The sequence below is a fragment of the Crotalus tigris genome, unplaced genomic scaffold (assembly GCF_016545835.1).
Source record: "Crotalus tigris isolate CLP2741 ecotype Arizona unplaced genomic scaffold, ASM1654583v1 scf7180000024391.5723578, whole genome shotgun sequence".
NCBI lineage: Eukaryota > Metazoa > Chordata > Lepidosauria > Squamata > Viperidae > Crotalus > Crotalus tigris.
The window spans coordinates 351093-368444 of record NW_024100561.1 but is presented as its reverse complement, the minus strand read 5'-3'; the positions used below and the strand labels follow the sequence as shown (position 1 = coordinate 368444).

The 17352-nt window shown below is 37.6% G+C and overlaps 1 protein-coding gene across 13 annotated transcripts in view; it reads right to left on the bottom strand.

Moving 5' to 3' along the window:
• Nucleotides 1-17352, bottom strand: part of CTNND2 (catenin delta 2) — a 524740-nt gene that overhangs the window by 233389 nt on the left and 273999 nt on the right. For all 13 annotated transcript variants that reach the window (XR_005555019.1, XM_039329341.1, XM_039329329.1 and 10 more), the window contains one exon: nt 3655-3849. Coding sequence is in view for 12 of the 13 variants with exons in the window: in XM_039329341.1 (XP_039185275.1) it covers nt 3655-3849 (195 nt within the window). In the remaining variant the exon portion in view is untranslated. The remainder of the gene's footprint in view (nt 1-3654; nt 3850-17352) is intronic.

Sequence of the window (17352 nt, the reverse complement as noted above, 5' to 3'; positions counted from 1 at the left end):
TCTCCCTTTGCTTAGACTCTACAGATTATTGATTGCTGGCTCTGATACACAGATGTCAGCCTAATATAACAAACACTTCTCACAAATCCTTACTTAATTATCTTAATCCTTCTTTTTACTTCAATATGGGGTTCTTACCGTAGCAACATACATGCTAAATTACTTCAGCTTAATAACCTTAAAAGAAGAAAACTGGAGAACAATTGGTGACAAAATCATTACTTGCATTGGTATAACTCTTTCACCTGGGGATTTAGCCATGTGGACAACCCAGGACTTAGGCAGAGAGAGTGTGAGGGTGGAGGTCCCAGCAGTGCAGGTGAGCATCAGTGAGACACTTTCTCCTGCCTGCTACAAATCATCAAAAGACAAATTTACGATATATGTTTTTAATTTATAACTAAAAACCATTGTAAAAGAACTTTTTTGATGTAACACATTTGATATGGAGCTGATGATTTTAGTCTGATAAATTTCACTTTTATGATTAATGGTTCTGTTATCTTCCCTTTCCAAATATAATAACCTTGCATTTAGGAACTGCATAGGATTGGGAAAGCTTAGCAAACTGAGTTTCATCTTCAAATCACCAGTTCTCAAAAAGTGAGAACTCAGAGCACCAAATTAAATTTAGCTCATTCACAATGAATATAACATCATATTAGGTAGCTACTTTAAAAAAGACAGTAAGAATCCCCCAGCTTTATTTTGAAGATCCACATATTTTACAATCAGCAGTTTTGTCTACATTTATTTTTGAATACTTAAAGCAGCAATGAACCAAATTATTACTTATTGAATGCCACATTGGAATATGCTAAGAAAAAGTCAGGAATTTTTAAACGTAATATAAGGGGCAGTTTCAATCATTACTGAAACAGAGATGCAGTTTATTCATCCTATAGAACAGAGAACCCCAATCTTTCCAGCTTGTGGGGGGAGGGGGAAGAGGGGATGGTTCCGTGTGACCTGTCAGCAAGCACACATGCAGCTCCATTTGCGCGAATGACATGCACGTGCGCCTGTTGGTCATGCAACTGGAGTTCATGTGCACATGCTTGCCTGCTGCTCATGCAACTGTGGTTGCGCATGCATGCGCTCACCTGCCATTTTCACAGCAAATAGCTCACAGCCCACCAGTGGGCTGTGGCCCAGAGGTTAGGGAGCCCTACTATAGGATATTTGTTATTCTCTGTAAGCAATGTATGTTCTATTTATCTTGCTACCAGTAATAAATGGATAACAGAAATATAGGAAAGTTTAGCTAATATAGTAGATTTCCTTCCCTTCATTATTATCGCTGTCCACTTAAACTGAAAAGTCAGCTTGGGCAATGCTTAATAGTCTTTTCATATAGTACATCATTGACTATATATTATACAGCAGGGCAAAAATCATCACAGTTTGAAATTATGTATCACGTATATCTTTCTCTGTTATTTGCATCAAATGATTTGCTGAGGCAGAATAAACTTTAATAGAGTGTAAATCATCATATTGGGTCCAAGTAACTTTAATTTTGTTAAAAGATTAAAATCAGCCATTAATCTTTATTTACTGACACAAATCAGACATGTGAACTAAGCCATCAATTTCTCAACAGAAGAATCCATAATATTGAAGTTAAATAGATATTTCTGTTTCAACTGCTTAGTCATCAAAATACAACACTCATAATACATTAATTCTTTATTGTCAGCAATACCAAATTTGTAGCAATTTGAGAGGAATGCTATGAAAAGCCGTAACAGTTATTCTTTTCAAATTATGTTTTTGGAATAATAAAGATTGTATTACATGATACATTTTTGCCTGAAACCAGACATTAAGATATTTCAGGCATAACAAATAAATTGCTCAATAAGTTTATCATCAGTGAAGATAATTGCTGGTTTAAGTATAAAGACAACATTAGCAAGATCAAGTTATTATTCTTTTAATTTCTCCCATAACTATCTTTATGCACATTAGAGAACAAAAGCATAATAAAATCCAAAAGAAAACAGAGAAAAGAACATCCAACATCAACTGTAATATTCTTAGAAAACGTGAGATTTAAAAGCCTTTGCTTTGCGTTAGAAAGATAACTGGAGGCCCTTGTTTTACCTCCGTCCCTCTCCAACTTCATTAACAATGGCTTAAGATTTTGACTTACAAACATGTATATTCAGAAGGAGAGATTTATTTAGATACCTGGCCCCTGGCCATTCCATCTTAAAAGGCCCCTCCACCCATTAGGAATAGTTCTGGTTATGTCCTGGGACCCAATGATATCTCTGACTGAAGAGTGTCTTAATTGTTACATCTGCCTAAACTAGCAAACATTTAGACGTTAAAAAACCCACACTCGTGAATTTCTTACTGCTCAAAACAAGTTTATTGACTTTCCAACCGGATGTTGTAATGTGTTTCATCTCTCCTAGTACAGTGCCTTTTACTTTTGAGATACATGTTTAGGATATTAAGATATAATGTAAGAAGGAGACTTTAATAGTTACTCTAACGTTAGGAATCACGAAAAACAAAAAGGCTATTTCCCTGCATGTTAAAAATATGAATGTCAAATATTGTACAATGGGGTGGTTGGAATATTAATACTCAGTATGATACTAAGGGTACAATTCTGGGGAGATGGTTTAAGTGTTTGTGAAAAAACATGAGACTGAAAATCATGGAAGAACTATAAATTGTACCTAAACTAACAACCTCAAGGAAGAAATTTCTAAGATATCCAAGCCTGCCTAAAATAGGAATGGCATTAATTGCATCCACCTACTGAACTGCCATATGTAGGAAGCATGAAGACCAAGATTAGAAAAATGAAAGCATAGAGATGTGTCTCCAACAGAGAAGACTGTTTGGAATTTAGTAGAATCAAATCAATTTTCTGGTATTACAAATGCTCTCCTTTGAACTCAGAGCAAATTTCATCCTTATAAAGGAAACATAAAATAAAAATGAATAATAGGACAATAACATCTAGCTTTAATCCTTTTTATGTTAACATAAAAACAATTTTGCTTTTGACTGGTGTGAATGTAAGATTCTTTCACATTTTTAGGACCATTACTGATTTAGTTACTGTTTTTACATATAGACTTATAACATTTTATGCCTTTTTTACATATAGTTATTTTACTTGACTAAAGTGAACAGTTCCCAATTAAGAAAGGTATACCAGCATGTTTGATATAAGATCATGCATTTCTACATTACAAATGAACCAATGGTACTGTAAGTTTGACTGTAATACACTGTTACTTTACATGGAGTGACAGAAAAAATAAATAAATGGATGAGCACATGCATATATGTATATATATGAAGTGAGAAAGAAATTTATTGCTCAATGCTCAACGCCTCATTAATTTGCCCATTCTCCAAATTATTAAACAATCCCATTGTAAATGATCTACAGTATTAATGACATGACAAAGTCATGTTCTATGCATCTTCAGCAAATTAACAATCAAGGGAAGAATGCTAGACAGCAAGGTAAAGATAAATAGAGCACTTTGTTGGAATTATTGATGAATTTACAATTTCAAAATTTTCCACATGTGAATTCAGTCACTTTATTTGTAACAGCTAATTATCATTTAAAGCAATGTACCTACCCAGGCAAGAAGCAAGACAACCTGCATTTCCACTTACCTGTGCTAGTGCGATATGTGCCTGTATGTGCTGGTTGAAGAGGGTCTCCCTGACTCTGGCTGAGACTCCTCATAGGGGGCTTCTGATACACTCTGTCCTCATAAATAGGATCTATGTGATGCTCTGGAGATTGTAGTGCCCTTAGTTCTGAGCCCAGGTGGCTGTGCTGACTTGTGTATGAAGCCCGGGATCCAGCTGCAAAATAAAGCAATATCAGAAACTTTATGAGAAATAAATAAATAAATAAAAGCACCTATAAAGAGAGATATTCTTAAAATATTCTTTTTTTAAATTTTATTTTAGACCAACTAAACAGAACAAAACACAACAAAACATTACACACATACACACGTAATATATCCTTTTTTGTTAACAGCAATTTGTAACAGTACTCTTCTATTATTTACATTTCCCCCCTCATTCTTCTTTGAAATATTTGTCCTTATTGCCCCATTGTTTCTTATTTACATTTTCCTTCTTTCATATTCTACTACTTACTAGGAATAATTCATATTATTATTATTATACATTATTATACACATATCGCCTCTACCAACACCTCATTTTAAATTTCCAACATTATTCATTGTAGTAACTCTCGTATTTTTTATAAGACTCGACCTGGATTCTATCTAGGCCTGGTGACCATACAAATATTCTCATAGTCCAAATCCACTAGCTTCTTATATACCTTATTTTTTAAAAAAGATTCACATTAATTATTATTTAGTGCATATACTGTTTTTACTCTAATACTATTTCCAACATTAAAATTCACCCCTTTTCATCCAAGTACCGTAAATGCCGGCGTACAAGGCGACCCGGCGTATAAGACGACCCCCGTCTTTATAGCCGGGCCGCATTCCTAGAATGTCGTCTTATACGCCGGAAACTACCAGTATTTCCGGCGTATAAGACGACTCGGCGTATAAGACGACCCCCGTCTTTGGCGCCGATTTCAGCGCTCACGGAAGTCGCCTTATACGCCGGCATTTACGGTATATTGATTTGATTTTTTCTTTGACATATATAATAATTCCTCCTTTCTTGTTTTATGCTAATGTTGTGTATAATGTTTCTAAATTTTTACTTTCTCTAGTAATTTTCTATAATCCTATTTTATATAAACTTCCTAAAGATCACATCTATATCCAATTTCCTTAAATTGTTAAACATTTAAACTCTTTTTCTTGATATATTTAAACCATTAATGTTTACAGAAAAGAGCTTAATTATGTCTCCCATTTTTAACTTGATCTATTTTTTTGTTTTTATTTTGTTTTATACTTCTTGTCTCTATAAGTCTTCCTTTTTTTTGCTTCTCTTTCTAACCTTTCTCTTTCTTGTAACTTTTGTATTTCTCACTCTCGATCAACTTCCTCTAATAAATCTTCATCATAACTTTTACTCTCCGGCTCTTCCCTACTTTCTTGTTCTTCTCCTTGTGAAAAGTAACTCTCATAAAAGTCTTGTGCTTTCTCAAGTGTATCTATCTTGTATTTTTTTCCTGCCAAGTTAAAAGTATGCCTTCAGGTATTAACCAACGAAACATGACTTTATATTTAATTAATTGGGTCGTTAAAAATTGGTATTCTCGTCTCTGATTTCGTATACTACGTGGTATTTGTTTTAATACAATTATTTCTTTACCCTTATATATTATTGGTTCATCTCTTTTTTTTTACGTATTTCATCCCTTATTGATCTTCTAGTAAACCTTATATGGACCTCTCTCGCCAATCTATGCCTTCGTGCATAATTTGTATATACTCTATATATTTCATCTATGTCTCTTTTTACTTCCAGGTTTTTTTTTTGCCTAAAAACTCCGCCAACATCTCTGCCATCTTTTCTCCCAAATCTTCCTCCTTTTCCTCTACAATATTTTGAAATCTTAGAAAGAACGAAGCTTTGTTCATTTCCAGAAAAGCAATAGATTCAGTCAACTCCCTATTTGCCTGCTCAGATTTCTGTATCATCCCTTCTATTTTACTATCAACAAGCTCCATTTTTGTTTCGACTTTTTGAATTCTTTGTTCATTTTCCATCATTGTTTGTTGTATATTACCTATTTTATCATTCATATTTTTAATTTCATCTCTTTAATTTCATTTCCCAATATCATTCTTAATTTCTTTATGATGTATTTTCATTTCTTCATGATTATTTGCTATTGCCTCTTGGGTCATCATCATTGTTTCTTGAATCGTTTGTAGTGTTATCTGCAAACTCTGTGGGTTCATTGCCAATTCTACTTTTTCTTTTTCTTTCTCCAACATGATTCTTTGGCCTGAAGGAGAGGCCGTTGTAATTGTGGGATTTGTAACTGTTTTTTTGCTAACTTTAGTTGTAGTTACAGTACTTGTCATTTTTATTACTTGAATAATATTTCTCCACTTTTGCATAAAGAATATATATAATACTTCTAACTATAAATCAATATATATGACTATAATATCATGGTATAACATTAACGTTAACTAAAATTACAAGTAAAGTTGTACCTTTCCTTATCCCACTATTTATCTAGTACATTTTATAATATTCTTAACATCTATTATATATATATATATATATTTCTATAACACTATACACGATACATATACTATTCTCTAAGTATTGTCACCACTCTTGATTTCATTCACTATCACTCTTACTTGAATGGTCGCCTGTTTATATTTCTCTGCTATGCTATGATTACTTTTCCACTTCTATTTAGTTCAATTACTCAATTACACTTATTTCTATTTCACTTAAAATATTCTTAATAGTAAAAATTTATATTAAAAACGTTTGGTAAGTAAAGTAAAGAATTCAAGAAACCAAACCAATTAAAACAATAAAATTTGGTACTTTCCATACAAGAAGAAAAAAAATAACACAAAAGGCAGTAATAATTCAGGGTTATTAGCTTATAGTTAAGCAGACCTAAACTTTCAAGGAAACAAAGCAGTTCAAGAGTGGCTACACATTAAGAGTTTTTTTCCTATATTGTACAGCGGCAGCTTCTCTGTTTTTCATCAATTGCACATATGCTTAAGAACTTTTTCTTGAAAAGTTAGTTGGGAGAAAGTTTAGCTTTCAGCAGTGCTTTTTTTTTTTTTTTTTTTTTTTAAAGGTGCCGGAACTCACACACATCATACAACCCGCCTTGCCAACCCGCCTTGCCTACAAGTTTCCATCCCCAAAAGGTGCCGGAACTCCGTTCTTGGTGTTCTATGAGAAAAAAATCCCTGGCTTTCAGCATCATTCATGTGGTGGATTTAACTTTAATCAAGTCTATGGATTTATCTTTCTGTTTTTAAAAAATGATCAAAAACTGGAAGTGCCACTCAATGTAAAGGATACTGGGAACTGATAAAAAAGAATTAATCATGATCAGCAAGGACACAGCCCTTTTCATTCTACCATTTGTTGCATAAATCTGGCTTTTTACATTTAGGCTTATTTTTTCCGTCTCCGAAACAGAATAGCTTTATATCAATAAAACCTTCTAGAAGATGAAGGACCAAACATTCCAATGAATATCAAAATTAATACCTATACCTTAAGTTAAACTCTGAAAGCAAGTTCCCTCCAGAAAGCAAGACATCTCCAGTTCTATTTGCATAAAGAATAAACGAAAAAGAACAAAGGCAATTCTCATTTATTTCTCTTTCATTACATACAGTTTCATTTAATATGGTTCCCCAGCCCTCTGTAGAAGCTTCTCATTTAGCACAGATAGTTGCAGGAGCCGGAACAAAGCAAACATTAGGTTCTCTTTCCTCCAGGGGAAGTGCTTTGTGAATGAAATTCCACTTATAGAAAGTCTGGATCCAAGTCATTAAACAATGATGAAATGGAGCTACTGCAGGGACATGGGGCTAGCAGAACACGTTTAAGAATATCTTCCACAGTAGATAAAGAACAGGGAGAAGAGATTTCTGCTGGGAAATGCTTTGATGTAAATGAAATCAGTGGACTTTAACACAACTAATTATATGATCATCTGTTACCATAATCTAGGAGAAACAATCTTTCGTCCATAAAAGAATCACTTAAGGGCAAGGAATTCCATTCCACTCATGATAAAGGGAAAGGCTGTCCTTCAATTGAAGACTTAAGACTTGTGCAGCAAACAGAACTCTTGGCTATAATCTCTCATCAAGAAAGTTTTCCCAATTTGTTTTAAGTTGCATTTTTGGAGACAGGATCTGTATTCTGTGGTTATAAATAATAAACTTACATGAGAGAGATAAAGAAATACCCTGAGATATAATACAAGGGTAACAGCCCTTCTTGACAGTCTACAGATAAGGATAGGGCAAGCTGCAATTTCTTAAGGGAAAGAAAAATGGTGTTTATGCACTTTTGTTGGCTAACAATACTTAGCTATTAAAAAGGAATTAGTAGTAGTATCTAGATCTTTCAGCAGTATTCAACCCCATTGTCTTCTGCATCACCTGCAGATGTTGGGATTGGGGATATTGTTTTATGGTGGTTCCCTTCTTAGCCTAACAGCCATTTCTTCTTGATGTTGAATTCCTTAGAACTCTAAAATGAACTTCCTCGGGATTCAGTGTTCTCCCTACATTATTTAACATTCAATTGAAAGTACTGGGGAAGATCATTTGCTACTTCAGGGTGAATTTTTATCAATATACCTACAATATTGAGTCATTCATCCCAACCCTGGCATAAACCAGAGATGCCACTGAAGTTCTGAATGAAATGAGTATCTAAAACTTATTGGAATTTGAATGGGGGAAAACAAGCTCAGATTAAATCATACAAAGATTCTCCTGAAAGAGTTAGTTTGTGATTTGTGAATCTTAAACAGCACATGGGAACCAGAGCAGGCTTTGCTCAGCTTGGCTAACATAGTAGCTACAACCGTATCTGGATCAAGATAGTAACTCCTGTCCTGATCATTGCCCAACTAGACTATTACAATTTGTTCTATGTAAATTTGCCTTTGGAGATGACCCATAAACCGCAATTGATACAAAACTCCTGATTGATCAATTGCATCAAGCAAGGAAATGCTTCCAAATTTCAAGAGTTTGGGAAGAGTAGCTGATCTCTTTTTACTGTTGCTCCTTTCTGTTTTCATCCCTTCATCAAACCAACAGGAACTGGTGGTTCATACATGCAAAACAAAAAAGGCAATACAGTCTTCTCTCTTTCTGCCTATACAGCTTTGATACAGCTTTGCATGCTTCCAAAACAGTCCCCAGTAAGCAAATGGAACTTCTGTAAATTTATAAAAAAAGAAAAGAAAAATTAAAGCCGTGTACTTGTCATTATTTTAATGCCCATGATTAGGTACTTATTTAAGTTCAATGTAACTTTGGATCAGGACCCAACAATGTAAACTATGTACCCTGCTGGTGCCATAGATCATGTTATGAGGCTCAGTAATGGATAAGGTTGAAAGCAGTTGCCTGGCAGAAAGGTGCTTCACTAATGTGATTTCAAATTGTATTCTGCAATTTTTATGTACAGTTTTTTAAGAGTAAATTTCATGAAATGTATATTGGACTATGTCAAATGTCATGGACAGTAGTGGATTTATTTTTTCAAGTAGATTAACAGCTTAATAGTGAGGTTCCATAGACTTGTAAGAACCTTTTGTGAAATGAGTGCAGATCCAGAAACGCATCCAACAATTTACTGTGATGAACTTGGGATGGTCAGTGTGTGGACTGACATGGTAAAATTTCATGAAGGAAAAAAAAAATTAAGACTATACATGCAAATGATTATACAGGGTGTATCTTATGTTAGAAAACAATTAAACTATTGAAATTAAAAGGTTAATATTGTTTTCTTCATGCACAAATATACAATTGTTAAATGTTTCATGGTATGCACACAAACATGAACTTATATATATGTAAGCATTTAAAAGATTTCTATCCATGTATGTGAAAGAACAGATATTTTATATAGCTTATAATATCTTATTTATCTTTTCTGATAAAATATATAAAAGTATTTCATTTATTTACTGTCTTTGTAACCTAATTCAATCTGGAAATTTTGGGAACTGTACAATAGAATAAATTCATAAAAACAGCATATAATAATAAAAAATAACCCACCCTAAGATGGAAGTCATTAAGCAACCAACTATGTTAAAAGCCTAGTGAGAAAGAGTTGTTTTGACCACATTACAAAGCACCAAGAATGAAGGGACTGCATGACTCTCCAAGGCAGAGTTCAAAGGTTGGAAATCACAACAGAGAAAACTTGCCAAATAGTCCATTTCCCCTAAGTCTCACATGAAGGAACTTTTAGTGTGTCCTCTCAAAATGTTAAATAACATAGGAAAGAACATCAAATCTTGTGGCATAAGACACTGGAACAGTTATGGCTTCAAGTGCTATGGTTTTTCATAATAAAAGAAAGGAAACTTTAATTTTTCCTCCCCTCAGGTAGAAATAGAATCACTGAAGCATAGTGTCTCTGACTCCTTTTTTAGATGGTTCACCAGGATACCACAACTGATTCCAATGAATTCCACCAAGACATCTACAATGATGAAAAGGATACACTCCCTCTCTCAACTCTGATGAAAGGATTCAGAGCAATCTATGGTATTTTTGATTCATGACTAGGCCTGAATCCTGACAGGAAGGGATCTGGGCCATCCATTTCTACCAGATAAGACATGTCTTCTCTCTAGCCAAGCTAGAGAGAACATAAGAAAATGTGATCAATATGGAATAAGAGAAAAAATGTATTATTTTTTTCACTGTATTGCCACACATTTTAGTCACAGCAAGGCAAACAAAGATTTATGTCTAACAATTACAGTATGTATGTTAGAAAATGAGCTAAAATTATGTTGAAATAATCATATTTTTCCAGTTATAACGGAACCTTGTACTGAATCAGTTATTTTGAGCAAATAAACTTAACAAGGGTCTAAAGCTATGAACTGTAGTTATATTAACAGAGCCATTTCATTTTAAGATGAAGAATTAATCTCTAGTACACATCTATAATTTCTTGATGTCATTATTTAAGTAGATGACAGAATAATGTCTACAATATGTTAACACCCTAGAGTGCTAACATCTGAACACACACAGTACTAAACTCAAGTACACAAAAATGTAGTTATATTGTAAAAATGTTAATGTGACAGATGGCTAACTGAAGCTCTAAAATGCATCAGGCCATATGGTAAAAACTGATACACACCTTGAATATTATCACCTTTAGCCTCAATCCATCCCAAGCTTGTGGTAATAAAATATTAATCATATGTTGTACAATGCCTTGTTAAAAATACTGTATTACTAATGCCAAAAAAGACAACAAAGAAGAACCTGTTCTGTACATATCACAAATGCTTTCCTACTGCTAAATTAAGGATATATATTTTTGATTTTGAAAATGAATTACTGCAGTGAAACGGCTTGCAAATCAACCCCTCCATTGCCATCATAATTTCCCCAAAGTAGTCAAAACTGGCACCTGCTACAGAACAGTTTTGCTCGCTCTCTTTCTAGATGTTCCTCAATATGTACACAGGGCTATAAAAAGATTGAACAGCCCTGCCCTACTTGTCAAGAAATAAAGAGAGCTCCTTCTGTTAAGCTTCCAGCATGCTGAGGCAATACATCTAGGTGAAACTTGCTGACTTCCACAACTGTTATGTTATGTATATGTATATGTTGTGTGTGTGTGTGTGCCCTAATCAGAAATGAACTTCACACAAAAAGATTCCTCCTAGACCGAATTAACAAAGATCTCCTCACACTCCACCTCAAACTCAGCAACAAGATCCACCCCGCACTTTGGGACAAATCCAAACAACTCGCCGTCTGGAGAGCCGAAACACAGACCACCCTCAAGACAGATACACACACCAACAAACTCCGAAGACTACAAGAACGCCAGAAACAAACCCCTCCTCCCTCACAGCCACACATGAAACAAACAGTGCATAACATCTCAGATAGGATCCTCACCAAAGCCGAAACCAATGTCCTTTCCAAAGGATTCAACTTTGCAGTCGCTCCCAAACACATCCCCACTGAAACCATTATATGTGGAGTTGAAACCAGCCTGACCAAAATCAACCCCGATGACGCTAACAAAATCAGACTCAAAATCACCAACATCCTCTGCACCAGCAAGCCACCCAAAAGCAACTTACCCAAAGAGGAACAGACAGCACTACGTAACCTGAAAGAAGACACCAGCATAATAATCCTACCAGCAGACAAGGGCAACGCCACGGTGGTTATGAACACATCTGACTACCAAACCAAATTAACCAACCTACTCCAAGACTCCACATACAAACCCCTAAATACAGATCCCACCACCTACCTGGAAAAAACCACCAGATCCAAAATAAAAGCCTCCCCCATTAGCGAAGAGATCCAGCAAAGAATCATTCCCAGAGAGAAATCATCCAGATGCCCCAAACTCTATGGTCTCCCCAAGATACACAAAGAAGGAACCCCACTCAGACCTATAGTCAGCTCCATAGGCTCACCTCTACAAAACCTAGCCAAATTTCTCGCCAAACAACTACAGCCCTATGCAGAATCCATCACCTCACACGTAAAAAACTCATTCCAGTTTATAGAGATCATAAAGAAACAAAGCTTACAGCCCAGCGACCTACTAGTGAGCTTCGATGTCATATCCCTCTTCACCCAAGTGCCTATCAAAGAAGCCTTGACAGCTATTCAAAACAAATATAACCCCCCCAAACACATCTTAGATCTGACCAACCACTGCCTATCCAACACATACTTCATCTATAATGGACAAAAATACAAACAAACAGAAGGAGCACCCATGGGATCACCCCTCTCACCTGTCATTGCCAACCTCTACATGGAACACTTTGAAACCCAAGCTCTAGAAAAATCGGATCACAAACCCAAACTCTGGCTCAGATACGTAGACGACACCTTCATAATCTGGCCACATGGGAAAGAAAAACTGGACAACTTCCTCACACACCTCAACAGCCTACACCCCAAAATACAGTTCACCATGGAAACAGAAGCTAACAACCAACTTCCCTTCCTGGATGTCTTAGTCTACAAGAAATCCAATGGCTCCCTAGGACACACCATCTACCAGAAGAAAACACACACAAACCGCTATCTGCACGCTCTCTCACACCACCACCCAGCACAGATCAACTCTGTAGCCAAGACACTCATCTCCAGAACAAAACGCTTAGCTGACGAACAACACCTAAAACCCGAACTACACACTCTCACCAATGTACTAACATCCAATGGATTCCATAGAAATAAGATTACAAACCTAATCCAAAAAGAAACCCCCACTAAAATCCAAGACAAAGAACAAGAAAACGGCAAAGCCCTCCTCCCATACATAAAAGGCACCACAGACAGAATCAGTAAGATCCTCCATAAACACAACATCAAAACAGCATTCTGCACAAACAGAAAAATATCCACCATCCTTAGAAACCCCAAAGATAAAATTGAATTAGAAAATCAAGGAGTATACGAAATCCCATGCACCACTTGTCCCACCACATACATCGGACAAACCAACAGAAGAATAAGTGCACGCATTGAAGAACATAAGAACTCAGTCAAAAAAGAGGAACCAACATCTTCCCTGGTCCAACACCTTAAAGCCACAGGACATGAAATTGACTTTAAAAATACCAGAACCATTGCCAAAAGTGAACATTTTAATAACAGAATAATCAGAGAAGCCATCGAGATAGAAAAACGCCCACACAGCATGAACAAGCGAGATGATACCTCCCGCCTACCAGCCATTTGGAAACCTGCCCTTATTGACAAACGACTCCCTAACCCCAAAATCTTAAACCCCTCTGCAACTCAGACTAACCTGAGCACAACCAAACAGAACACTCCCCCAGCCAATCAGAGCACAGCCAAGCCCCTAACCATTCAGAACACACCTCCACCCAATCAGAACACAGCCAAGCTCCCATCCAATCAGTTCATACCCTCACTGGCAGTTAAAAGGAAGAAACAGCTAAAACCACACATTGCTGCTCAAAGCAAGAAGCTAAAAACACCAGCCTGAAGATGACGAATGTGACTTCGTCGAAACGTTGCCAAGACACTTCCAATTTTACGCGGGAGAAAACCCGAACAACCAAAGACCTATATACAAATACCCGCGAAAACCTCAGAAAACAAATATCGAACCTCTACGGGGAGGAAATCCACCATCTGACCAGGACCTATGAAAAACTTGAAGTCCAAAGAGCTTCCATTTTATGTGACCTCGCATTCCTACGTAACTGCCGAGATCAAAATCTAATCCCCACATGTTTCCAACTGAAATTCCACTCCAACTCTGCAGCCACCAACGGATCCTGAAAAAGAACAGAATTGGCCCTAATCAGAAATGAACTTCACACAAAAAGATTCCTCCTAGACCGAATTAACAAAGATCTCCTCACACTCCACCTCAAACTCAGCAACAAGATCCACCCCGCACTTTGGGACAAATCCAAACAACTCGCCGTCTGGAGAGCCGAAACACAGACCACCCTCAAGACAGATACACACACCAACAAACTCCGAAGACTACAAGAACGCCAGAAACAAACCCCTCCTCCCTCACAGCCACACATGAAACAAACAGTGCATAACATCTCAGATAGGATCCTCACCAAAGCCGAAACCAATGTCCTTTCCAAAGGATTCAACTTTGCAGTCGCTCCCAAACACATCCCCACTGAAACCATTATATGTGAAGTTGAAACCAGCCTGACCAAAATCAACCCCGATGACGCTAACAAAATCAGACTCAAAATCACCAACATCCTCTGCACCAGCAAGCCACCCAAAAGCAACTTACCCAAAGAGGAACAGACAGCACTACGTAACCTGAAAGAAGACACCAGCATAATAATCCTACCAGCAGACAAGGGCAACGCCACGGTGGTTATGAACACATCTGACTACCAAACCAAATTAACCAACCTACTCCAAGACTCCACATACAAACCCCTAAATACAGATCCCACCACCTACCTGGAAAAAACCACCAGAACCAAGATAAAAGCCTCCCCCATTAGCGAAGAGATCCAGCAAAGAATCATTCCCAGAGAGAAATCATCCAGATGCCCTAAACTCTATGGTCTCCCCAAGATACACAAAGAAGGAACCCCACTCAGACCTATAGTCAGCTCCATAGGCTCACCTCTACAAAACCTAGCCAAATTTCTCGCCAAACAACTACAGCCCTATGCAGAATCCATCACCTCACACGTAAAAAACTCATTCCAGTTTATAGAGATCATAAAGAAACAAAACTTACAGCCCAGCGACCTACTAGTGAGCTTCGATGTCATATCCCTCTTCACCCAAGTGCCTATCAAAGAAGCCTTGACAGCTATTCAAAACAAATATAACCCCCCCCAAACACATCTTAGATCTGACCAACCACTGCCTATCCAACACATACTTCATCTATAATGGACAAAAATACAAACAAACAGAAGGAGCACCCATGGGATCACCCCTCTCACCTGTCATTGCCAACCTCTACATGGAACACTTTGAAACCCAAGCTCTAGAAAAATCGGATCACAAACCCAAACTCTGGCTCAGATACGTAGACGACACCTTCATAATCTGGCCACATGGGAAAGAAAAACTGGACAACTTCCTCACACACCTCAACAGCCTACACCCCAAAATACAGTTCACCATGGAAACAGAAGCTAACAACCAACTTCCCTTCCTGGATGTCTTAGTCTACAAGAAATCCAATGGCTCCCTAGGACACACCATCTACCAGAAGAAAACACACACAAACCGCTATCTGCACGCTCTCTCACACCACCACCCAGCACAGATCAACTCTGTAGCCAAGACACTCATCTCCAGAACAAAACGCTTAGCTGACGAACAACACCTAAAACCCGAACTACACACTCTCACCAATGTACTAACATCCAATGGATTCCATAGAAATAAGATTACAAACCTAATCCAAAAAGAAACCCCCACTAAAATCCAAGACAAAGAACAAGAAAACGGCAAAGCCCTCCTCCCATACATAAAAGGCACCACAGACAGAATCAGTAAGATCCTCCATAAACACAACATCAAAACAGCATTCTGCACAAACAGAAAAATATCCACCATCCTTAGAAACCCCAAAGATAAAATTGAATTAGAAAATCAAGGAGTATACGAAATCCCATGCACCACTTGTCCCACCACATACATCGGACAAACCAACAGAAGAATAAGTGCACGCATTGAAGAACATAAGAACTCAGTCAAAAAAGAGGAACCAACATCTTCCCTGGTCCAACACCTTAAAGCCACAGGACATGAAATTGACTTTAAAAATACCAGAACCATTGCCAAAAGTGAACATTTTAATAACAGAATAATCAGAGAAGCCATCGAGATAGAAAAACGCCCACACAGCATGAACAAGCGAGATGATACCTCCCGCCTACCAGCCATTTGGAAACCTGCCCTTATTGACAAACGACTCCCTAACCCCAAAATCTTAAACCCCTCTGCAACTCAGACTAACCTGAGCACAACCAAACAGAACACTCCCCCAGCCAATCAGAGCACAGCCAAGCCCCTAACCATTCAGAACACACCTCCACCCAATCAGAACACAGCCAAGCTCCCATCCAATCAGTTCATACCCTCACTGGCAGTTAAAAGGAAGAAACAGCTAAAACCACACATTGCTGCTCAAAGCAAGAAGCTAAAAACACCAGCCTGAAGATGACGAATGTGACTTCGTCGAAACGTTGCCAAGACACTTCCAATTTTACGCGGGAGGAAAAACCCGAACAACCAAAGACCTATATACAAATACCCGCGAAAACCTCAGAAAACAAAATATCGAACCTCTACGGGGAGGAAATCCACCATCTGACCAGGACCTATGAAAAACTTGAAGTCCAAAGAGCTTCCATTTTATGTGACCTCGCATTCCTACGTAACTGCCGAGATCAAAATCTAATCCCCACATGTTTCCAACTGAAATTCCACTCCAACTCTGCAGCCACCAAACGGATCCTGAAAAGAAACAGAATTGGCCCTAATCAGAAATGAACTTCACACAAAAAGATTCCTCCTAGACCGAATTAACAAAGATCTCCTCACACTCCACTCAAACTCAGCAACAAGATCCACCCCGCACTTTGGGACAAATCCAAACAACTCGCCGTCTGGAGAGCCGAAACACAGACCACCCTCAAGACAGATACACACACCAACAAACTCCGAAGACTACAAGAACGCCAGAAACAAAACCCCTCCTCCCTCACAGCCACACATGAAACAAACAGTGCATAACATCTCAGATAGGATCCTCACCAAAGCCGAAAACCAATGTCCTTTCCAAAGGATTCAACTTTGCAGTCGCTCCCAAACACATCCCCACTGAAACCATTATATGTGAAGTTGAAACCAGCCTGACCAAAATCAACCCCGATGACGCTAACAAAATCAGACTCAAAATCACCAACATCCTCTGCACCAGCAAGCCACCCAAAAGCAACTTACCCAAAGAGGAACAGACAGCACTACGTAACCTGAAAGAAGACACCAGCATAATAATCCTACCAGCAGACAAGGGCAACGCACGGTGGTTATGAACACATCTGACTACCAAACCAAATTAACCAACCTACTCCAAGACTCCACATACAAACCCCTAAATACAGATCCCACCACCTACCTG